This window comes from Microtus oregoni, unplaced genomic scaffold (assembly GCF_018167655.1).
Source record: "Microtus oregoni isolate MIOR12 unplaced genomic scaffold, Mior012 000020F_ref0000438, whole genome shotgun sequence".
NCBI classification, from domain to species: domain Eukaryota; kingdom Metazoa; phylum Chordata; class Mammalia; order Rodentia; family Cricetidae; genus Microtus; species Microtus oregoni.
The window spans coordinates 23,762,133-23,786,362 of NW_024543079.1; the positions used below are offsets into that span (position 1 = coordinate 23,762,133).

The 24,230-nt window shown below is 41.1% G+C and overlaps 1 protein-coding gene across 1 annotated transcript in view; it reads right to left on the reverse strand.

The window, feature by feature from the left end:
- Window positions 1-310: 310 nt before the first annotated feature.
- Sec23b (SEC23 homolog B, COPII coat complex component) overlaps window positions 311-24,230 on the reverse strand; it is a 36,037-nt gene continuing 12,117 nt past the window's right edge. The window contains exons 10-20 of the mRNA XM_041670852.1: window positions 21,824-21,947; window positions 18,837-18,917; window positions 16,611-16,700; window positions 15,628-15,734; window positions 13,474-13,627; window positions 13,117-13,194; window positions 10,129-10,290; window positions 9,219-9,305; window positions 8,807-8,962; window positions 7,689-7,754; window positions 311-778 (exon numbers count right to left, since the gene is read on the reverse strand). Coding sequence (XP_041526786.1) covers window positions 689-778; window positions 7,689-7,754; window positions 8,807-8,962; window positions 9,219-9,305; window positions 10,129-10,290; window positions 13,117-13,194; window positions 13,474-13,627; window positions 15,628-15,734; window positions 16,611-16,700; window positions 18,837-18,917; window positions 21,824-21,947 — 1,195 coding nt within the window. The 3' untranslated portion in view covers window positions 311-688. The remainder of the gene's footprint in view (window positions 779-7,688; window positions 7,755-8,806; window positions 8,963-9,218; window positions 9,306-10,128; window positions 10,291-13,116; window positions 13,195-13,473; window positions 13,628-15,627; window positions 15,735-16,610; window positions 16,701-18,836; window positions 18,918-21,823; window positions 21,948-24,230) is intronic.

The following is a 24,230-nucleotide window of genomic DNA, read 5'->3' on the forward strand; positions in this document are numbered from 1 at the left end:
TGGGCAGTTACCAACCAGGGAGGCACAGCCCTGCAAACCACAGAGACAAAGGTCTTGCTTCACACATTTCATACTATTGCCGGTTTAGATGATGAGGACATCAAGGTCAGAAAACAACCCTTGAGGAATACCCCCACCTCTCGTAACACACCCTCTCACTCTCTCACACACACAGAATTAGACATACCCTGTCTTTTACTCTCTCTCTCTCTCTCTCTCTCTCTCTCTCTCTCTCTCTCTCTCTCTCTCTCACACACACACACACACACACACACACACACATGCAGAGATAAAATCTGCTTCAGTATTATTTTGGCCAATGCTCTTCTCATCCAGATTTATTTCCTTTATGATCATCAAGGTTCACTTAAACAAGCAGCCAACAATACATAAACTCTGATTTTACAAAGACTCTAAAACATTAAAGTACAAACAGTGAGTAAACATCTACAATTAGCAGAACGTTTACGACCTTATATAATCTTATGTGTAGGAAAACAGGCAGAGAAGGAATACAAATAAATTATAACCTGAAGATGTATTATAACCTGAAGATAAACATATAAAAATTCTTTGGGTTATTTATTAGAATCTTCCAGAAAGGAGAAAGGAATGTTGCTAAGGTGATATCAACAGTGTGAGGATGGTCTGACAGTCCTGTCTTCCACTTCTGGGCTGCGCTGTTAGTTTAAGAGGCACTGGACACAGCCAGCTTCTTCAAGTGATCCATGAACACCTGCAGGCTGACATCGTCCGTCAGGATGGGTGCTCCAGTCTCCTGCAACGCAACCACAAAGGCTTATTGACAAAGACCTCAACAGCCACTTGGGATTCCCAGCTTGGTGCCTTCTGCCTGAGAACATTCATAGGTGTCACCTTCGTTCCTCACTACCCTGTCCTCTGCCTAGCTAATTCTATTCACCAGAAGCATGCTTTTCTCTAAACCCTTTCCTGAGATCTGGTCATTCCTGCCCACTGCCAACAGTGTACGAGTATATGCCAGTCTACTTCATCTCTTCCCAGAGTCCTACAGATTCTCTCAGATCATCCAGGGCTCCCACCAGTTGTGAGCCCTCCAGTCTGTACAGCATCCCGTCATGGAGCACACCACTGCCAGCACCACACTATCTCTAAAGTGCTCTGCTATAACAGAAAGGTGTCACAGGCACGAGAATGAGTGACACTACCAAGAGATGGTACTTGTGATTTAATTAATTCTCTAGAGGAAAAGACTGCGTAGAAATGGCAGTTTGCACCAAGATCTCAAATTTATAAAGAAATAACATATGTACATCATGAAATATTTAGTTTCTATTACCTAGGAATAGTGGTTTTGGGTAATTTCTTTCTTTCTTTCCTAAAATTAAGTAATCCTGAGCAAAAATCTATGATGATAGAGGTAGGACAATTCCAAGTACATTATAGAGCCACAGCCACAGAAACAGATGAGTTACATTGCATTATCTAAGCAATGCCTTTATTAATGTCATTGCAAAGAAAATTATTAGAGACACAGAACATAACTTATGATAAAAGGACCAACACACTAAGAAAACATAATAATCCTAAATATGTACACACCAAACAGAGGAGTAAGGCATGTGAGGAAAACCTAACAAAAGTGAAGAAGAGTCACAGGTACACCAGAGCTGCGCTGGACAATTCATTCACAAACTGGGAGAACACAAGCAAGGATATACAAGAACTCAGTGAAGCCACCAACTGTAACAGGACCGAATTAACACTGACTGGTAGATCATTCCGCCGAACAGATAACTACACAATACTCTTCCTTTTCAAATGACCATGGAATGAAAACCAAGACAGATTATGTCCCAGATCATAAAACAAACTTCAACAAATATAAGAACTGAAATCAGGGGGCTGGAGAGATGGCTCAGTGGTTAAGAACATTGCCTGCTCTTCCAAAGGTCATGAGTTCAATTCCCAGCAACCACATGGTGGCTCACAACCATCTGTAATGAGGTCTGCTCTGCTGCCCTCTTCTGGTCTACAAACACACAGAGACAGAATATTGCATACAAAATAAATAAATAAATATTAAAAAAAAAAAGAACTGAAATCATACCAAGTATGTTCCTAATCAAATGGAATCTACAGAGAAATCAGTAACAAGAAGCGAGGAAAACTCAGCATAGTTGGAAACAAGCAACAGACACTGAAACCTGGGAGACAGCCACGGCAGTGTGGACAGGGAACACTAATGAGAAGAGGGTACAGCTTTTTTATTTTTTATTTTATTTATAATGACAATTTTTATTTATTTATTTTCATTTCTTATTTATTGTACATGTAGAGGTGTTTTACCTGCATGCATGTCTGTGCGCCATGTGCATGCAGTGCCCTTGGTGGACAGAAGAGGACACTGGATCCCACAAGACTGGAATTAAGGATGGTTGTGACCCACCGTATGGGTGCTGGGAACCAAAGTGGGTTCTCCTGAAGAGCAGTCAGTGCTCCTCACCACACAGAGCCATCTCTCCAGGCCCACACGTCAACAATTTAAACTCTATCAGCAGAGTAAAAGAAATCTAAAGCAAACAGAAGGAAGTAACAGCAAACACAACAGAAGTCAGTTAGGCTGAAAACAAAGAGATAGCTGAAAAAAGTCAGTGAAATAAAGCCAAAGTTACATTTAAGTTTTAATGGCTACACCTTAGAGATCCATGAAACAAAAATGCCCCTGATCTGCAAGCCCCTTACCCAAAGACAGATACAGACAGTTCCTGAAATGCTGAAGGTTATGGTTTCCACTCCCCTAACAAGTTTGTTTGAGCCATCCGCACTAACGTTCTTGATCACACATGGGTAAGAGGTTCACAGGCAGAAAGTACGCTTGCCCCTGACTGGTTGTAGGCTGGAAGTATGTCAGGATCTATGTTTGTCCCTAATTGGACCTGATGGAAAATGAAATGAATTATGGGTTTTCCTTCTTAAGTCCTTGTCATTCTTGATTCTGGGCCATTTCCTGGAAACCCAGAGATGGACATGGCCAGAGCCGATCCACCTAGTCAGTATTAAATTAAAACTTGCTTCAAATTTGGCTTTCAGTTGTGGTAGTGGTCTTATCCTCGACTAGTTTTGAAGTTAAATAAACTTCCAAACTTCTAGCAAGACAGGGAAGAAAATGAAACATACTAATATAAAAAATGAAGCTGGACTATGGATATCTAAAGAATGTAAGTGTGTGTGTGTGTGTGTGTGTATGTGTGTGTGTGTGTGTGTGTGTGTGAAAGCTTAACAAAAATAATTCCTCAAAGCACACAACTGCCAAATTATTCAACATGGAAAAGATAATTTGAATACCTTTAACAATTATAGACAGTAAATTAGCAATGTAAAGAAATCTCTATGTTCTGATGGTTTCACTGGAAAATTCCAGCAAATTTCTCAGGAATGAACTCCAAGACAGGCATGATGGCACACAACTTTAATTCCAGCACTGGGGAGGCAGAGGCAGGCAGATCTCTGTAAGTTTGAGGCTGGCCTAGCCTACAGGGCAGGTTTCAGGACAGCCAGGGCAGAGGAGAAGGCAGAGGAGGAGGAGGAAGGAAAGAAGGAAGGAAGGAAGAAGGGAAGGAGGGAGGGAGGGAAAAAAGGAAGATAAGGTTGGCTTAATATTCAAAAATATCAATATAATCCACCTTAGTAAAAGGCTTAAAAAGGAAAAATCATGATTATACAAAAAATACCTCAATATTCAACACTCACTGATAACAAAGAATCTCAGAAAAAATACCAATAGAAAGGCCTTCCAGAATTTAATAAAGAGATCTAGGAAAAGCTTACAGCTACCACTGTACTCAGTGGTAAAAGGCAGAATGCTTGTCCCATAAGCCTAAGGTCTCTGGAAGAATGTCCTGATACTAGAGGTTCTCACTGCAAGAGAAGTCATTCCTATTGAAAAAAGCAATCAGACTGGCTCTACTTGAAGATGACATGCCTATCTCAGAAGATAATCCCAAAAAATTACTATAAAAGTTCCTAGAACTAATACACAGAACACAAGATGAGCATTCACAATATTTTTTCTATGTATTAGCAATGAAAATCAGATTATCAAAATAAAATAAAATACTGCAAGGAATAGAGAACATCAGTGATCTCAGCACCTAGGAGGCTAAGACAGGAAGATCAAGTCCAGGTCAGCCTGTACCAGGGTCCTGCTTCAAAGCAAAGAAAGTAAAATAAAGTGAGACACCAGTCAAAACCACTTTTTAAGACGGAAATACATGTTTGAATATATGAATCAAGAGGTTTAGTACAAGGAGAGTTATACCAAGTTCATAGTCAAATTATCTTCAAATAGGCTTGAAATTCTTATAAAACCTCTACAAGTATTTTTTTTTTTTTTTTTTTTTTGGTTTTTTCGAGACAGGGTTTTTCTGTGGTTTTGGAGCCTGTCCTGCAACTAGCTCTTGTAGACCAGGCTGGTCTCGAACTCACAGAGATCCGCCTGCCTCTGCCTCCCGAGTGCTGGGATTAAAGGCGTGCGCCACCACCGCCCGGCTCTACAAGTATTTTTAAAGACAAAAAAGGATTAGTCTAAAATTCATAAAGAAAAGCAAAAGAACTAGAATAAGAGTTTTTCTCAAAAGAATAAAGTGCAGAGAATCTAGTCTGTGGTTTTAAAGCTCTGGTATTGGTATAAGCACAGATCAGTAAAACAATAGAAAACCAAGAAATAGACTCACAATGTACATCCTACTATGATCTTTGACAAAGATACAAAAGCAATCCAAGAAATAGCCTTTTTCTGGGGGCTGGAGAGATGGCTCAGTGGTTAAGAGCATCGCCTGCTCTTCCAAAAGTCCTGAGTTCAATTCCCAGCAACAACATGGTGGCTCACAACCATCTGTAATGAGGTCTGGTGCCCTCTTCTGGCCTGGAGACATACACGCAAACAGAATATTGTATACATAATAAATAAATAAATATTTTTTAAAAAAAAAGAAATAGCCTTTTTCTATAAATGATACCAAAGCGATTAGATATCCATGTGTAGAAGAAATCCCCAGTTACCTTCCGTAAAAAAAAAAAAAAAAAAAAAAAAAAAAAAAAAAATTAGTCAGAGCTGGCCATGGTGATGCACATCTTTACTCCCAGCACTTGGAAGACAGAGATAGGTGGGTTTTGTTAGCTCAAGATCAGCCTGGTCTATATAGTGAGTTCCAGGACAGCCAGGGCTATGCAAAGAGACCTCCGTCTCAAAATAATGACAAAAAAAATATCAAGATGAATTATTGCCTAAAATGCAACATAAAACTATTTTTTAAAGATTACAGGGGGAAAAGAAAACAAAACAAAAAATCTTTGGGATATGTGGTCATTTGAATAAGAATGGCTCTCATAGACTCATACTGAATTCTTAGTCTCCAGTTGCTGTTTGGGGAGGATCAGGAAGTATATGGTCTTGTTGGAAAAGGTATAAGTGGGTTTGAGTTTTCAAAGGACCATCCCCCCTCCCCCTCTTTGAGTTATCTCTATGCTTCCTATTTGTGGAACAAGATGTGAGCTCTCACCTATTACTGCCACCAAGCCTTTGTTCCACCATCCAGGCTGGCTTCGAACTCACAGAGATCCTCCTGCCTTTGTCTCTCAAGTGCTAGGATTAAAGGTGTGCACCACTACAGCAGGCAAACATTTTCTTTAATAAGTTGCTTTGTGACAGAAATACAAAAGTAACTAGACAGGATCTAAGACTAGAAAAAGGGCTCTTGAACCTTACTCCAAAAGCACAGTTCACAGCAGGAAAAACTGATAAGGTAAAGCTATGTAAACACTTAAAACTTCTGCCTTGTAAAGAGAACAGCTAAGTTACAAATAAAAGTACAAGTGACACACCTAAAAAGGAGTAGCATCTAGGAGTCTCAGCCAGGAGGTGACAGTGCACGCTTTTAATGCCAGCACTCGGGAAGCAAAGGCATGTGGATCTCTGTGAATTTGAAGCCAGCCTGGTCTTCAGACTGAGTTCCAAGACAGCCAGAGCTATGCAGAGAAATGTCTGGTGAGGGGTGGGGGGAAGGCTCTTAGCAACATAGAAAAGCAAATGATCTGATTAAACCATAGACAAATGAGAGAGACATTTCACAGAAGATAAAAAAGATAGCACACAAGCCATCTGTGATGAACATGTTCAACATCATCAGTCATTAGGAAAATATAAATTAAAACTAGTGATAGCCGAGTTAGGGCGCACACCTAGACTGCCCGCACAGTAAAGGCTGAAGTAGGAAAATCCCAGTGTGAGGTCTTTGTCTCAAATAACCAAAGGCTGGAGATGCAGCTCGGTAGTACAGCGTTGACCTATTACACAGGCCCTGGTAGATGGAGCACTAGACAGCTACAAGAATACCCAAAATACAAGGAATGACAATATCAAATGCTGGCAAAACTACATCACTCAGCCAATGCTAGCAGAGATGTAAAGAAGTACAGCTGCTCTCAGAAAGTGTGGCAGTTTCTTTAAAATCCTAAACACACAACTATCATAGAACCTATCAAATATACTTTTGTGCCTTTATCTCAAAGAAACGAAGTCATGTTCAAATAAAACCTGTACTTAATTGTTTATAACAATTGTATTCCTAAGAGCTCAAAACTGTGAACATCCTAGATGCCCTTAAATAGATGCATGACCAAACCAAATGTAATACGTATACTGTGGATTACTTCTCTGCAAATAAAAAGAATGGATTATTAGTGCACATAACAACATAGAGCAATCTATAGATAATTACACTTGAGTGAAACCAAACAAGACAACCATAACAGGTAATCTACTGTATGACCTTATGTTTATGGTTTGTGTGTGTGTGTGTGTGTGTGTGTGTGTGCATTGCTAAGATGGAACGCAGAAACTTGTGCATGCTAAGCAAGTGCTCTCCCACTGACCCACTGGCCTATATTCCTAGCCCTACCTAACAATTTGAATAATGAATACAGAAATACTGAGCTAAGGATTAGTAAGCGCCAAATGTTAAGGATGGGGGAGGGTGGTAATGGTTATGAAAGACACCATAGAGATCATCATATCATTGATGATATTGAATTATTATTTTTCAGAATGTTACTATTATTAGTTGAAAAATTAGTTATAGGGTATCTCTTGGTATTATTATAATTCGATTTTCTTGAGACAGGGCCTCACTAGCCCTGGCTAGCCTGGAACTCAGAGATCCACCTGCCTCTGCAAGCTGGGTAATGGTATTAAAGACACGTGCCACCATGCCCAACTTTTTGTATTATTTCTTATAACTGCAGATAAACTTACAGCTATCTCAAGAACAAAGTTTAATTTAAAACATTAAGTTTAACAAATTTTAAATATAAACAAAGTTTAAATTAAAACATTTCAAGATCCTAGAAACAAATTTAGAGAATAACTAGGCAAAGGAGTGAGGCTGGAAGTGAAGAGTGGATAGATCACTAGGAAACAGGAGATGTCCTGTAGGCATGCGCATGAGAGATGCACAAAGGCAGCAGTGGTGCACAGTGCCCCGCCCCCAGCACAGGAAGCTGTGTGTAGGAGACCCACACAGGTAGTAGTACCCTACTCCCCCAACAGAGTCATTCTGTCTGCTCCAAAACAGGTTCAACTTATAGGCTCAAACAAGCTTTAAGTAAAAGTAGCTTAACCTTCTCCCCAGACACCCAGCAATTCTTACCTGTCCCCAAGCATACAAGTTATTGTGTGTCTGAGATGGATTAACTTTAGACAACAGGAATCGTGCCTTTAAAAATAAAAATATTTTAAAGATTAAAAGTAATATTAACGTACAAAAAGTAAAGTTTTTACATTTGCTTAAAATAGATTTTTTTCTTTCTCTTTTTTTCTCTCTCCCTTTTTTTTCCTGTTTAGAAATCTATTACTTTTATTATCTTAAGCCCATTGGCTCCCCAGTTACAAATGATCCAGATATACTGATAATCTTTTTTTTTTGTTTGTTTGTTTTTTTTTTTTTTCGAGACAGGGTTTCTCTGTGGTTTTGGAGCCTATCCTGGAACTAGCTCTTGTAGACCAGGCTTGTCTCGAACTCACAGAGATCCGCCTGCCTCTGCCTCCTGAGTGCTGGGATTAAAGGCGTGCGCCACCACCGCCCGGTTATACTGATAATCTTATATTTTCATATTAGTACATCCATTTAACAAGAAGTCACCACTAGGCATAGCAAGGCACACATGTGGTAGTTTGAATGTAATTGGCCCCCACAAGCTCACAAGGAGTGGCACTAATTAGGAGGTGCAGCCGTGTTGAAATAGGTGTGACCTTGTTAGAGGAAGTGTGTCACTGTGGGGGCGGGCTTTTAGGTCTCTCATGCTCAAGCTATCACTAGTTCAATTCACTTCCTATTGCCTGCAGATCGAGACATAGCTCTAAGTCCACTCTCAGCTTCTTCTCCAGCACCATGTCTGCCTGCATGCCGCCATGTCCCACCATGATGATAATGGACTGAACCTTGGAACTGTAAGCCACCCCATTAAATAAGAGTTGCCATGGTCATGGTGTGTCTTCACAGCCATAGGGCACTGACCAAGACATGTAGGAAGCAAATGTATGAGGATCATGAGTGTGGGGCCAACCTGCACTACACAGTGAGTCTCAGGTCAGCCTGGAAGTAATATAAAAAACTAAAACTAAACAAAAATCATAGCCGAAAAAAATACCTGTAGGTAAATTTATGTCACCACATAAAGCTGTAACCAGTCTATTGATATTAATATCCATAAAACAGATCATCAAACAACAAAAAAATCCCTTACAGCTAGAATGGGGCTCACCCACCTGACTGCCACCATGTTCTGTGTTGATATAACGTGGCATTGGGAAGCGTGCTTGCAGAATTTCTTGGGCATCATCCAGTGGTGCCTGCAGAAGGTGCTTGAAGTTTTCATACTCAGGCATGTCCTGGTATCCAGCTTTTCGCCACTGGGCTATGGTCTACACCAAAACAAACCAACCAAAACTGCTGTTGAAGCGCTGACAGCAGCCTTCAACACTTAGGACATTCTTCCACTAGCACCATCCAAATCAGGCTGCCAGTGAAGAAGTCTGTGATGGTGCAAAGAGAGAATGACTCCCCCAAGCCATCCTCCAGCCATGCACACACACACACACACACACAATAAATCAAAGTAAATAACAGGAAAACAAAACAAAACAGGAGTCAAGAAAGAAACTGATGATATCATCTTACCTCACCAAGATAAATGACAATTTGGAAGAAAGTATCCATCAGCAGAATTCGGTCAGCGAGAATGCTGCTGCTGTCCAGGAGCACAGGCTATGGAAGAGGACAGGTGACATTGGTCCTCCCTCTTTACACAACAGCCACTCCAGCCCCCCATGCACAAGTCCACAAAAAGCAAGGAAATGGGGCCTGCTAGAACCAGAGCCATCTGTCACTGTGTGTCAGCGATTTGCTCCGCAATCATCTTTCACTTCTTCCTTTTCATTGTTTCTCTTCACTCTTGCATGCATCTCAGGACAGTTTTAATTTTGCTCATATATTGCTCAGTTAGGTTTTAAGGCTATTGCATTTCTCCAGCCTCTTTTCCACAGGACATTCTTTACTAAAGTAAAAAAGTTTCTACTTTGATTTTTACATTTTTATGTTTTACTATGTTATATAAACTATGTGACTATTTCTTAGAATATTTAACTGGTTTCCTTCTACTGAGTACTTGGATTGCCATCTGATTCCTTTTTTTTCAGTGCCAGAACCAGGTCCTCATGTATTCAGGGCAAGCTCTCACCAGCCCAAATTCTCTATAGTAGTTTGTTTTCTTGTTTCTTTGCATGAAACCTTCTCTGCATTCATACTCATATTTCTTTTAGATACTTCACAAGGCATGGACGTACAGGACAAAGTATGTGAACACTGTGAGTTTCCTCAACTTATGCCTGCTTTCCACACACCAAAAACAGCTTTAGGATGTCGTCTGACTTTTCCTATTTTTTAATACTCAGAAACAATATAAAGCACTATAAACTCAAGGTTTTGTTTACAGTTCTGCTCTAAGACTCTATTTGGTAAAGAAAAACAACCAAAATCACTCATGATGAAGTCACGCCACTCTCAGACACGCACGGATGCCCAACCTCACCTCTGGGGGTCCATGGAAGGAGTAGGAATAGAGAATGGGCTGGATCATGATGAGGGACTGGGTCAGATCCTGCCTGGCAAAGTGGTGTCTGTAATAGGACGACTCGTCGGGACTGTTGTTGAACACTTGAAGAAATGGAGATCTTCTCAGGTGGAACATGAACTGCATGCACAAAAGAAAAAGACAAAAGGATACATCTGTGATGCTGGACACGCAGAGCCATCTACTCTGGATTCTAAAACACGAAACCTAGACTCAGAGACACAAGAAGGGCGGCAGCAGAGCTGGGGACAAGGAAAGGGGTAGACAGTTTTACAGGTATTCCATCCCAAGTGAGCTTTGCTTGTTTTATGACATGATCTTTTGTGTCTGGCCTGACATACTCCTGCCTCAGTCCTCCAAGTGCTGAAATTACAAGCATGTGTCACCACATTTGGCTCAGCAAGACAATAAAAAAAAATTATAGAGCTCTGGTACACAAGAATGTGAAGGTAGGGGCTGATGGCTCAGCAGTTAAGAGCACTGGCTGCCCTTCCAAAGGACCAGGGTTCAATTCTCAGCACCTATACGGCAGCTCACAACTGTCTGTAACTCCAGTTGCAGGGGATCAGACACCATCACACAGATATACACGCAGATATACATGCACACACAATAAAATAAATAAATCATTTAAAAAAGAAAGTGAATAATTTTAATATCACATAATTACACATTTCAAAGAGGTTAAGATGATAAACTTGAGGCTAGAGCGTTGCTACTCCTGCAGAGGATCTGAGTTCAGCTCCCAGCATCCAAGTCACATGGCTCTCAACTACCCATAATTCCAGCTCTAACTGCCCTCTCTGAAGGCACTGCACTCTTGTGCACATGACCACACATATCCCTTAAATCTTTTTCTAAACAGTTAAGTATTTGCTGGGCGGTGGTGAGCACACCTTTAACCCCAGCACTAGTGAGACAAAGGCAGGCAGATCTCTGAGTTCAAGGCCAGCCTGGTCTACAGAGTGAGTTCCAGGACAGCCAGAACTACATGGAGAAACCCTGTCTCAAAAAACCAGGTAAGTTTTTGCCTGCATGGGTTACATATAAGCATGCGTGTGGCCAAACAATTATGTATATGTACCTGTGTGTACATAAACATGCGGAAACCCCAAGCAGATGTCCTGTGTCTTTCTCTACCACTCTCCACTTGTACATATTGTACTTACTGTTCTCTCATTTGAACCCAGAACTTGCCAATAGGCTACTCTAATTAGCCAGCTTGCCCTGGAGACCCCATCTCTAACTCCTGAGAACTAGGTTATAAATAGCCACCACACATACCCAGCTTTTGCTTAGGTACTAGGGATCTCCTTATGCCCAAGAAGATAAGATAAATTTTGTCTTTTTTTTTTAACACAATTTTAAAAATGTGTTACAATTGTTGCTTTTAAGTGTCACTTTTAGGTATTTTTGTTTTGTTGTTTTGTTTTTTAAAAATAAGGATCATGTAGCCTGGGCTAACTGTGAACTCCTAATCCCCCTGCCTCCACTTCTCAAGTGCTAGGATTATAGATGTATGCCATTATGGCAAGGTAAGATTTTTTTTATGTTAATGACTTTTTTAGTGTTTGTTTGTTTTTTATTTTATTTTACATGGATGGGGTTTTGCCTTCATATCCATGAACTATGGGCATGCCGTCCTCAAGAAGGCAAGAAGAAGGAGTCAGATCTCCTGGAACTGAAGTTACAAAGAGCTGTTAGTTGTCATATAGGTGCTGAGAATTGAACTTGTATCTGCCTGGAAGAGCAATCAGCAGTCTTAACTGCTCAGCCATCTCTTCAACCCCTTAAAGATTTATTTTACTTTTAATTATGGGGGCGGAGACATGTGCATCTGAGTATAGGTGTCCGGAGTCCAGAAATGTCAGGTCTCCTGGAGCTGGAGTTATCTGTAGTTGTGAGCCACCAGATGGAGGTGCTGAGAACAGAACTCAGTCCTCTGAAAAGAACAGTACACACTCCTAACAACTGGGCCACCTCTCTAGCCTTCCAGTTGAGATTTTTAAATTTTATTTTTATTTTATATATGCATTCTGTGTGTTTGCATGTCACATACGGGTGCCCAAGAATGCCACAGGAGGGTGTAGGGTCCTTGGAGCTAGAGCCACAAGCAGTTGTGAGCCACCTGATGTAGGTACTGGGAATCCAACTTAGGTCTCCTAAAGGCAGCAACCACTCTTAGATCTGAGCCATTTGTCCAGCCCCCAGCTACAATTCTTTTGTTTGCTTTGTTTTTCAAAGAACTCCCCCATGAAGGAGCACAGTGTGGTAACACCAGCTGAGAAGGCTTTTATGATTTCATCTACAGGGCATTCTAAGGTAGGAGGACTCTTACACTGTGCTCAACCCTCAAAGTCTCAAAAGTGCTTTCCCTCCTGGGCTTAGTTTCTTTGGGAACAGATATTCTTTCTCTTGAGTAAGTCCCCGGAGAGTGCAGGGCCTCTGCAATCCAGGGACTCTGGAGGGTGGAGACTCTGGTGGGATCCATTGGATCCAGATGGTAGGCACAACCCAAGAAGCTTCAGCTCTGTCTGCTTTTCACACTGGCTTTTGAAGGAGAGTCCTCTGAAGGTAAGGATTTCACAGCTTTAAAGAGACTTTAGTCACTGCTTCGGGCCACTTCTTCCTTCTAAATCTGACGAAACACAGACCCACAGAGCTTTCTGACCTCATCTAAGACAGCAGCAGGGCCCGTGCTGGCACTGCACCCTGACTGGCCAGCCCACGGCTCTTTCACACCATTACCCACCATGTCCTGCTCAGACACAGCACCTGAAAGCCCTGGGACCCAGCTACTGGCCGCTAACATGTACAAAGCACTATCCAAGCGCTGTACACTTGCTGGCTTCAACAGAGGTCCAAAGAGGTGGGATAGCCTGTTAATTATAGAAAAGTTCTAACAATGCATTCTTCTATAGTTATCTTTAAAACCACAGCTCTTACCTGAGGATACAGAGAAAAGGAGTCTGACAATCTGAAAGACGCGGGGTCTTCTTTGTTATACTGCCCAAACTTCTGACACTGTTGAAAGAAAACAGGGAAAAAAGAGTGGTTAGTGTCACCTAAAAAAGTCCTTCAGTTCTAAGGGGTTCCAACACCTTCTTACCTCCACAGCCACAGGTTCCTATACACACCTGGTGCACATACACATACTTTGCCATGTATGTGCACAGGCAACGCAGCACACACAAAAACACATACACAAATAAATAAATGAATAAATCAATGGTTTTAAAAATTAAAAAACAATAGGCTTATGTGGGAAGAGACACAAACTCAATGCCATTGTTCCCAATTTACCAGTCGGATGAGTTGCCGATCCAGCCACCGGAGCACATCAGGTCCCTCCTCTGACTCTGCCCGGAACACTCCAAGCCGTGCCATCAAGACCGCTGCAGCCTCCTGGTCAAATGCTGCTTCTATGTGCCTCAGCTGACTCTGAGCATCTGCCCAACTGACAATTGCAGAGTTAGTGCCGCACTTCTGATCAGGGGCTACCAGAGACTAGATCTCTGCTCAGATCCTGTTCTTCTGTCCAAGACAATGTGGCACTACATTTTCATTAAGGAAGTTTCACAATCATTTAAGTCACCCGCAGGTGCTGTCTGAAGTCTAGAAGCACAGAAGAAAAACTTCCAAAAATCCACCAGACACAACAGTAGACACCCAAAAGGTTAAGTCTAAACCCAATGCTCCTTCCTCTAGGCTAATCCTTACAAAAATGTAAGGATTTACAACTTTACAAAATGACTTCTTGGTATCACCTTGGAAAAATGAATTAAGATATTTAAGAATTTTTCAGGTGACTAAAGATAAAAAGAGCTAAAGGGACACCAGGAATAGAAAAGCACAAATCCAAAATACATAAATACTCTCTGCAAATCAATGAAAACAAGGAATAAGTTTACACATCTGGGCATGGAAGCAATTGCATGTAAACTCAGCACTTGGGAAGCGGAGGCAGAAAGATGAGGAGTTCCAGATCATACTCAATGAATTTAAGGTCAGCCAAACTACATGATACTGGATATAAAAGAAAGGCAAAGAGAGAGAGATAGAGAGAGAGGAAAATACAAATGAAAATGAGATATTACTGTTTACATTTAAATATTTATATCTACTATTAATGAGGTAATGGTGTACTCTCCTTGCCCATACTGAAGAGAAAACAAAGCCTCTGAGAATCTGAAGTTTGCAGTTTCTAAAATTCCAACTATAAAAACGGCTGACAAGAAGTACACTTGGGGCTGAGACTGCAGCTCAGTGGTAAAGTGAGAGAGCATGAGAGAGAGGACCTGGGTTCAATCCCCAGTCATGTGGAGAATAACATCACTCCAAAAACAATTTTTTAAAAGGAGAAGAAAAAAATAATACTAGCATGTGTGAATTCATTCCTAAAAAGAAAATATAAAAGCAGCACTGCTGGAGTAGCCCGTGAGGTCCCTTTAACAAAGGCAGCATCTCAAGCAAACTATGCAATAGTGTGTGACCATTAACACAAACGAGATGCGAGCCAGAGAGAAACACACAGAGACAGATATAAGTGTGAACACACAGGAAATAAGCTGCTGTACATATATGGTGTACAGCAGCACAGCAATGGGATGTGCGGTTAAATTTACATAGACTTAATTCTGGAAACAGGTAAGTAAAGACACCCATAAGTAAATAGTTATTTTTCAGTATTGACTGGGACTCACTGTAGGACCCACCCTCTCAGATATCATAATTCCTGGATGTTCAAGTCACTGATAGAAAATGATATAGTACACCTAAGCATGGTGGTACATGTCTGTAACCCCAGCTCTCAGGAGGCAGACATCGGATCTTTGTGATTTCATGGCAAATCTGGTCTACATAGTAAGTTCTAGGTCATTTAAGGCTACATAGTGAGATCCTATCTCTAAATAAATAAATAAAACAAAGAAATATAAATAAAATGGCATGGTATTTGTAAAACTCTAAACACATTCTCCTACATACACTCCTTCATCTCTACATTACCACCAAGAACATAAATACTATACAAACAGCTGTTATACTATATTGCTTATGGAATAATAATTTTTTAAATGTCTGTACATTTTCAATACAGATGTAATGTTAAAAATAATTTACATCCCAGTTTGGCTAAATATGGATGTGAAACTGATGGCTATAGAGGGCCAACCATATTTATGTTTTCTTTACATCTTTAATAGGAAGCATGATTTACTTATCTAGCAAACAAAATAATAAAAGATAATTTTTAATAAACTATATTCCTATTGAAAGCTGATTCTTCTAGGTAAGTGTGAGAAAGGTTCAATTGGGTTAGTCAGGAATGGCTGATCAGTGAGTCAGTGAGGAGCTGAGAGAACCATCCAAGGGAATCAGAAAGACAAACTCAAAGAGGTTAACTCTCACAGGAAAGTCATCAGCTCTGACTCAAGAGGAAAGAAATAAGATGCTCACTTGCGGGCAATGGTGGTCACTCGGATGCGCTTCTGAGTGCTGGAATGCTGATACTGAGTGACAAACTGGATGGCACCTCGGCCTCCCTGGGGAATCGGGGCATTGTGCTGCAGGGTGGGAGGCCACATCAGGTTACTGTCAAAGGCATGACTAAAACACAGCCTTTCTTAAGCACTGAAGTAAGGTTCTTGGTACATTTCAATGGACTTAAAAGTTACATGGGATCATTGTATATTAACTCTTATCTAAAGGCAGGCAGGGGTGGGGGATTAGCACATTCAAATGAACTGGGGCTGGGTGTGTGGCTCAGGGGTAGATCATGTGCCTACAATGCAAGAGGCCCTGGGTTCAGTCTCCAGTATCAGAAGGAATAAAAGTAAAGCCATTTAACGATATTGGTACCAAACTATTGAGAGATGAAAGCCACTGGTGTCTGCAAGTTGCTGTGAAATACATCAAGAATAAGCCAGGTGTGGTGACATACACCTGTACTCCCAGCATATCGAATATGGAAGCAGAAGGATCAGGACTTCAAGGCCACCCAGGTCTGTAAGACACCTTGCCTCATCTCCCCTCTACCCACAAAAGCATCAAAAGTAAAACGGAACAACAGATATTTAATAATGCAACTGTAGTAAAATGTTGATTACAGAATCCAGCTAGTGGGTTTTGCAGGTGTTGCATTTACACGTCTTTGTAATTTTTCATAACAAAACATTGGGGAAAGTCTGACACCCTCAAAAATCTATGAGTATTATTATGATGGCTGGGAAAAGCAAGTACTCATCTCAGGGCCTTGTCAGCTCAACAATAAAGCACAAAGTAATTTGCTGTTTGATTCTAACTAAATGATGGAAGGAATTTAGAAAGAGCACACCAGATTAGCACAATGTCTAATGTGATGCCAAAGTAGTACCAGGATGGAGAGAGTACCTTCTAATAAATCAGAAGATATAACATGAAAAAAAAATATGTCAACCCACCTGATTGACAACTTCAAAGTAGATGCCAAGAGTAGACGTGGGATCCAGGCCACAGATTTTCCACTGACTTGTGCCACCAACACCAAGCTCCTAGAGATAAGAAGATGAATTTAAAAAAGATATAATACAAAACGGAAACCCAAAAGAAACCACTGATGAAAAGCAGCGAATGAGCAGGGTAGGTCACTTGGAACTTTTACTTGAGCAGAAGTTAAACTCCAGTGAAAATGTCTAGGAAGAGTGTAATTACAGACCAGAGTCTAAATATTTGTATTTACAGTACTTTTAAATTACTGACACACTAAGTCATTTTAATGTATGATACACACACACACACATATATATACATATACATACATATATATATATGTATATATATATACAGAGAGAGAGAGAGAGCTGTAAATAAATGCAAGAGACAGAAGCTTTAAACAGACCCTAGCTTTATCTTCAAACCTAACTTTGGGGGCTGGAGAGATGGCTCAGAGGTTAAGAGCACTAGCTGCTCTTCCAGAGGTCCTGAGTTCAATTCCCAGCAACCACATGGTGGCTCACAACCATCTGTACTGAGATCTGGCGCCCTCTTCTGGCGTGCGGGCATACATGGAGGCAGAATGTTGTATACATAATAAATAAATAAATCTTTAAAAAAAAAAAAACTAACTTTCTTCAGCAAGTACTGCAAATTTCCCATCTTTCTAAAAACACTGAATTATAGAGCATTAAGAATTTGCCCAAGCTACTTCATAGCTACTATGAAGAAGTAGCTACGCACCTAAATCCACAACAGTTCTATAGTCCACCTCCCACTGTGGATGACAACAAGGGGAGGTCAGGACTGTATAACAACATCCCCAGACTACCTCAGAGACGGCAGGGATATACTTTTATGAAAATAGCTCTTGCATTCAGAAAGACTGAACTTTTCCTGGACATTACAGTCAAATACTACACGTCTTGATCATCTACTGTGTAATCGGTATGTTTAAATGTAACCTTAAAAGAATAATGGAACAACCAACTTTACTTGGCTTGGATAGTCCAAGAATGAGCTTTTACAACCTAAGCTAATGCATAGCTTTAATCTTAAGTTATGTACTCTTTCATGCCCCTGACCCAGAGGAATATATGTGTATGCTTGTAATCATTTGCTGAAAGCAACTCATAGGCTGAAAACAACCTATACAACAAATATCCATCACATATATTAGAAACAATATACAGATATAGCTTGTTTGTAGTAATGAGTGATTCTGGGTCAGTTGGGGTCAGTAAAACGACCTTTCCCCTTATAAAACTGGTAGTGATTTCTGTAAAGAAGCACTTACTACTTTCCAGTGGGATCCTTTGTCTATTCAATAAATACAATGGAGGCAGACAGGCACAGGGGCAGTGAGACACCCAGACAGCATTCAGACAAACACATACTGCACAGATTACAGACAGGCCAGTAACCATAAACTACGAACAGACAGAAGACAGAGAAGAGAGAAGTGGAGAATTCAAACTTGAGCTTTTTCTGGATTAAATTAATCAAAGAGAAGTCTATGATTTCATTCCTTGATGTAACACAGATGCACTTCCGTACCTCCGAGGTTATGGTTATGTATGTAGGCATGTAACCAACGCAGAAGGGATCTCACAGACCAGATGCTGTGTCTTTTCAGCTAAAGCATACTTACAGCGTGTGGGCCATCAGCAAAGCCACTTACCCAAGGGATGACTGAACTCTGCTCTCACACATTAACAATGCATACGCATCTGTGTCATCCACTGTCCAACCAACTCAGTGGTTCCTTGTACTGAGCTCCTCATCAAGTGAGTCAGACAAAGGGAACCAACTCTAAGCTCTGGAAGAATTCTGAATGTCTGCCTTTGCTGTAGGGAATGGCTTTTCGTTCTCAGTGGGATAGCATCCATATACATCACATGTACTCAGAAGAACCTGAGATCTAGCTCCTCTGGCTCAGCTTCAAGGGTTGTTTTAACCTCTCTGATTTCACATTTCCTTCTCTGGTCCTTCAGACAGACTGATGGACAGAAGGACAGAAGACACTCCCTCTTGGAGTTGTCATGAATAAGGATTAGAGCTCCGCTCACACAGGTACACCCCACACTGACACAAAGCAAGATCATCAGGATGTGACTTCGCTAATGAGTTTACTCCAGGACAGGTGAGGGTGATGAGTTTACTCCAGGACAGGTGAGGGTGAGGCCTTTCCTTACATTTTCCGACACACATGGTCCTTTCATATTCAGAGACACGCATGGACCAATAGCTCCTGCAATCTTCAGCTCCCGAGAAGTCTAAAACAAATTACACAATAAGTTAAGAGCCAGTCTGCCGTCACCAGAGGAAAGATCCCAGGGAAACTCTCTACTGAACTGCACCATCCAAACGCCCACTCAAGCTTTTCCAGGAGCAGTAGCACTCATCAGAGCTGCAACAAAGCCACCTTCAAAAGCACGTCAAGAGACCAGGGGCACTGGTGCAGCAGTCATACTCAGCAGGCTGAGGCACAAGATCAGGACAAGGCCAGCCTCACTAGACAGTTAATTTGTCACCAGTTTGAATTCATCAGACTGTCTTAAAAATCAAAATAAAAAGACACAGTATAAACAAAAACAAACAAACAAAAAGCCGAGCCATGGTGGCGCAGGCCTTTAATCCCAGCATTTAGGAGACAGAGGCAGGTGGATCTCCGTGAGTTTGAGACCAGCCTGGTCTACAAAGCGAGTTCCAGGACAGTCAGGGCTCCATTACTCAGAGAAACCCTATCGGGAAAGAACAAAGACACAGCAAGGTAGCATTTTCACACTATTCATTTGTTTGAAGCTGAGACTAACCTGGAAATCTCTAGACAGCCCAAGTGAGCTCATACCCACAATCCTCCTGCCTCTGCCTAAATGCCAGGATACAGGCTTGCACCATCACACCAGCCATGCAAACTCATACTTATAGATTTCTAACCAGTAAACATATTATTTTAAAAATACTTAATTCACAAATTCCAACATTCCAACATAATGATAAGACCAATGGATATTTTCTTTTTTCTTTCTTTTTTAAATAGGCAGGGCCTCTATATATAGTCCTGGCCTCAAATTCACATATTCTCCTGCCTCCAAATTTCTTTTTCCCCCAAACAAATGCTTTAGCTTTAGCTGTCTTGGAACTCACTTTGTAGACCAGGCTGGGCTCAAACTCACAGAGATCTGTCTGCCTCTGCCTCTCGAGTGCTGAGATTAAAAGCATGAGCCACCACTGCCTGCACAAATGGAGATTTTGAAGACTGAATTCACTTTATTGAAGTGAATTCAAACTTACAAAATAAAGTGAATTCAGTCCATTCCTTTTTGTTTGGGGGTGAGCTGGGTTTTGAGAAAGAGTTCATCTGTGTAGTTCTGGCTGTCCTGGAACTTGCTCTATATACCAGGCTGGCCTGGAACTCAGAAATCTGCCTGTCTCTGTCTCCCGCATGCTGAGATTAAAGGCATGTGCTGCTCAGTCTATTCCTCTTTATCTAAAAAAAACAAAAAAAAAAAAAAAACCCTCAAGGATACATATGCTTTTACACAGATGCTGATGGAGGTAGTTAGGCTTAAACAACAGGCACTCTGCCCACTGAGCAATCTCCCTATCCCCTTTTTAATAACTTCCAATTCTGCTAAATAAACACTCAAACAAAAACCCCTCAAACATTTAAAAATGCTGTTTAAAGGTTAAATTATCCTGGGGTAGGATATATAAGTTACATTATTCTAGATAATCTAACGCTTTCTCTAATTCTCTAATGGCAGTTTCTAATGGCCTCTTTTATTGAGTTCTCAATGACTTAAATGTCAGGTGTCTAGGACTGCTGTGGGACAATGGTTTTACCCTGTAAAGATTTGTTTCTTATACTTGTTTAATAAAATGTTGATTGGCCAGTAGCCAGGCAGGAAGTAGAGGTGGGGCAATAAAAACAGGAGAATTCTGGGAAGAAGAAAGAGTCAGTCTGCAACCATAACCCAGAAGCAGAGGAAGCAAGATGTGACTGTCTCCCCAAAAAAGGTACCAAGCCACGTGGCTAACACAGACCAGAATTATGGGCTAATAAAGAAGCCTGAGATAATAGGCCAATCAGTTTATAATTAATGTAGGCCTCTGTGTGTTTCTTTGGGACTCAACGGCTGCAGGAGCAGGCAGGACAGAAACGTCTGTCAACATAGGACTATGATTTCCTACAAAGAAATACAAACTTAAACTCATAATGCTCTTAGGACACCTCAGTTCTTCTTCAATATAAACCCTACTCAATGCTATTGTGTATTATTTATTCATACTGTGTGAAGATGTGTCATGGTGATTGGTTTAATAAAGAACTGAATGGCCAATAGGTAGGCAGGAGAGAAAGGAAGAGAAGACTCAGGCAAGAAGAGAGGAGACACCAGCAAGACACTGAAGAAGTCCATTATGATATAAAGGAGAGGTAATAACCAGGTAACTGAGCCATGTGGCAAAATAAAAAATATGAGTTAATTTAAGTTACAAGAGCTAGTTGAGAAAAGGCCTAAGCTAAGACCAAAAGTTCATAATTAATAATTAGTCTCCGTGTCATTTATGAGCTTGTGACCCAAAGAAAGCTGCAATGCAGTGACTCACACCAATGGCTGGGTGTATACCGACCATGCATGACTGCCTGTCCCCAAGCCTCAGTACAGCAACCAACACCCACCCTAGCCCCTCTAAGTCCACATATCCTAAAGTGGGATGGAGCAAAGTAGAGCGGGGCCTGAGGAAAACCAGGAACTTTCTGTTTAGAACTTTAATAAATACATAGGTCATCCTTGAGAGGCAAAGGACTACAGCAGGCAGGATACTTTGTGACTGCCATCTTGTTGGATCCTTTTACGTGATCTTTAAAGCTTCATTTATGGGCTGAGGCTACCAGTGACTAAACTAAACCAGTAACAACACTAATCCCAGAAAAGTTTCAAAAGTCTTCAATATGGTTGGGTACAGTAGAGCATACAGGAAGAGGCAAGTGAATCTTTCTAAGTTTGAGGCCAGCCTGGTCTGTATGGCAAGTTCCAGGCCAGCTGAAGATACACAGTGAGACCCTGTCTCAAATAAATAATAAATAAGAAAATGTATATCATGTATATATGAAAATTCCATAAACTAATTATATAAGCTAATTTAAAATAAGTTTTCTAAAAGTCTACTGTACCTTTACTTCCAGTGTAGCACCAAATGCCATTCTGAAATCTCCATTGAAGTCTTTACTAAAAATTCTTTGGAATGTCTGCTTGAAAAGAGAAGTATTGAAAGAGTCTCCCATCACCATGTGGCCTCTAGGTAAGAAAGGGGAAAGTATATATTTAAGAGAACTGGAAGCCATTTGATTGTTCCCTTAGTATTCACAAACACAAAGAAAAACACGACCACACAGGTGCTACAGATTAGCTTAAATGAAAAATACCAAGGTCAATTTGTATTTAGCAAAGAAAGTATCTCAAAAACATTAAACAAAAGATCCTTATGGCAGTTCTAGGGGGCTGGGAAGGTGGCTCAGTGGGTAAGGGTACCCCTAAGTCTGATAACTTCAGTTCAATCAATCCCAGGACCCACACGGTAAAGGACAGGAATTAACTCCCACAGATAGCCCTTAAACATCCATACAAGTACCATGACATGTGTGCATTCAGAGTCATACACATATACAAAAAGTAACTGCAAAAATATTTTATAAGATTTAAGATACCAATTCTATATTTTGATCACTATACACAAATCATCAGATATGGTACAATCTCCTTGATTATTCTCACAAGAGAAAAAGAAAACAAGCAGGGAAATCCACACAGGTCTGTGGTGCCATTGACTGTACTGTGCTATTTCCATTCTTGAAGTTGGCACCTTACACATTTGTGTAAAGTGCTACCCTGGGAGATGCTAAGTGAAGAGTGGGAAAACTCACAATTCCCATCAGTCTGCATTATTGCAATCAAATGCTACACAAGTGGTGGCATACTCCTATACTCCAGCACTCAGGAGGCTGAAGCAGGATTGTGAATTTGAGGCCACCAGGGACTACGCCAGTAAGACCGTAATCAAACACGCATGCACACATATACCTGACTGCAGGCAGTAAAGATGTTTAGGCTTTTTTCTCTCACTCTTATCATTCTCCACCTAAAACATTTGGAGCAGCACCCAGCATTCCCTCCTTCCCCATCAGGCATCTCCAGGTCATCATGTGACCCCTTTAAACCCAACGCTCAAAGGGAAAAAGCACAACATCTCAGCAGGGAGAACAAGCACTGAGGGAATCTGAGTGTCCTAGGAAAGCATCCGCTGCTCCTCTAGTCCAGACTGGGTCACCATGCCTTTGACTGAGGTCATCCTACTCAGCCAGAACCTGTTTTGTTGTTTCTTCCTTTTCTTTTCTTTTCCTTTCTTTTTTTTTTAAAGGGGGGTTACATGCATCCATCTCTATGTATGTGTGTTTGTGTGTTTATGAATAGGTATGCATAAGCCAGGGAGGGCACAGAGGTCAGAGGACAGCCTGCAGGATTGTTTGTTTCCTTCCACATGAGTCCTGGGATTGAACTCAAGTCTCAGGCTTGGAGGCAAGCAGGCACACTTACCTACCTTGCCAGCGTGTATGTTATTAGTTTCTATGGGGTGGGGGAGAGCTTTTTCTTTTTAAAGTCAACTTCTTCTTGATATACAGCCAAGGCTAGCCTTGAACTCAAGATCCTTTAGAGTGCTATGGGTACAGATACGCCTACCAGGTCCATTAAGACCCAACCTATTACAATTGGCTCAATCTGTCCTACTCTCCAAAACAGGGTCAAGTGGCTCAGATTCTACTTCCTACACCTTCCCCTAAAAGAGCACAAAAAAATCACTAGGGAGGTTGATTAGAAAAGCAGAAATACGGACCAGGGAGATGGTTCAAGAGGGAAAGGTGTTTGCTACCAAGACTAACACCCTAAGGTCAATCCCTGGGTCCTCACACTGGAAGAAGACAGTTAACTCCCACAAAGTGTCCTCAGACCTCCACATGTGTGCACTGACATACATACTCATGCACACACATAAACTCCACAAAGTGTCCTCAGACCTCCTCAAGTGTACAATGACACACACATACACTCATAAATAAAAAAACAAATAAATAAATTAAATTTAAGTTAAAGAAAAAAAGGCAAAGGAAATGCAGTCTCTCTGGCCCCAGTCATGGTTCTCTGTAGACGCTCCTCAAACTATGCCATGTATTCCAGCCAATAGGACTTGGGCAAATGTGGGTTGATTCAGCAAGTGAGAAATCAGATTTAAGAGGCCGCACTTCTAATGAGCTCCCAGAGAAACCAAGGCTGTGTGTGTTCAAACTCTGCTCTATGCTAGAATCACTGGAAGAAAACTTGGAAGAATGCCGATGCCTAAGCCATGCCCTGTGTTAATTATACCAGGGGACGGGACAGACAGAGCAGTTTACTTTGTTCTTTACTCTTTTCCTAGAGTCTCTGAAGCTCCCTAGTCGACACCATGATGTAGCTGAACTACAGATTCTGGCCTCCACTTCAGTGCTTTCTGAACTTCATGAACACTAAAATCAAGACAGTTACTCC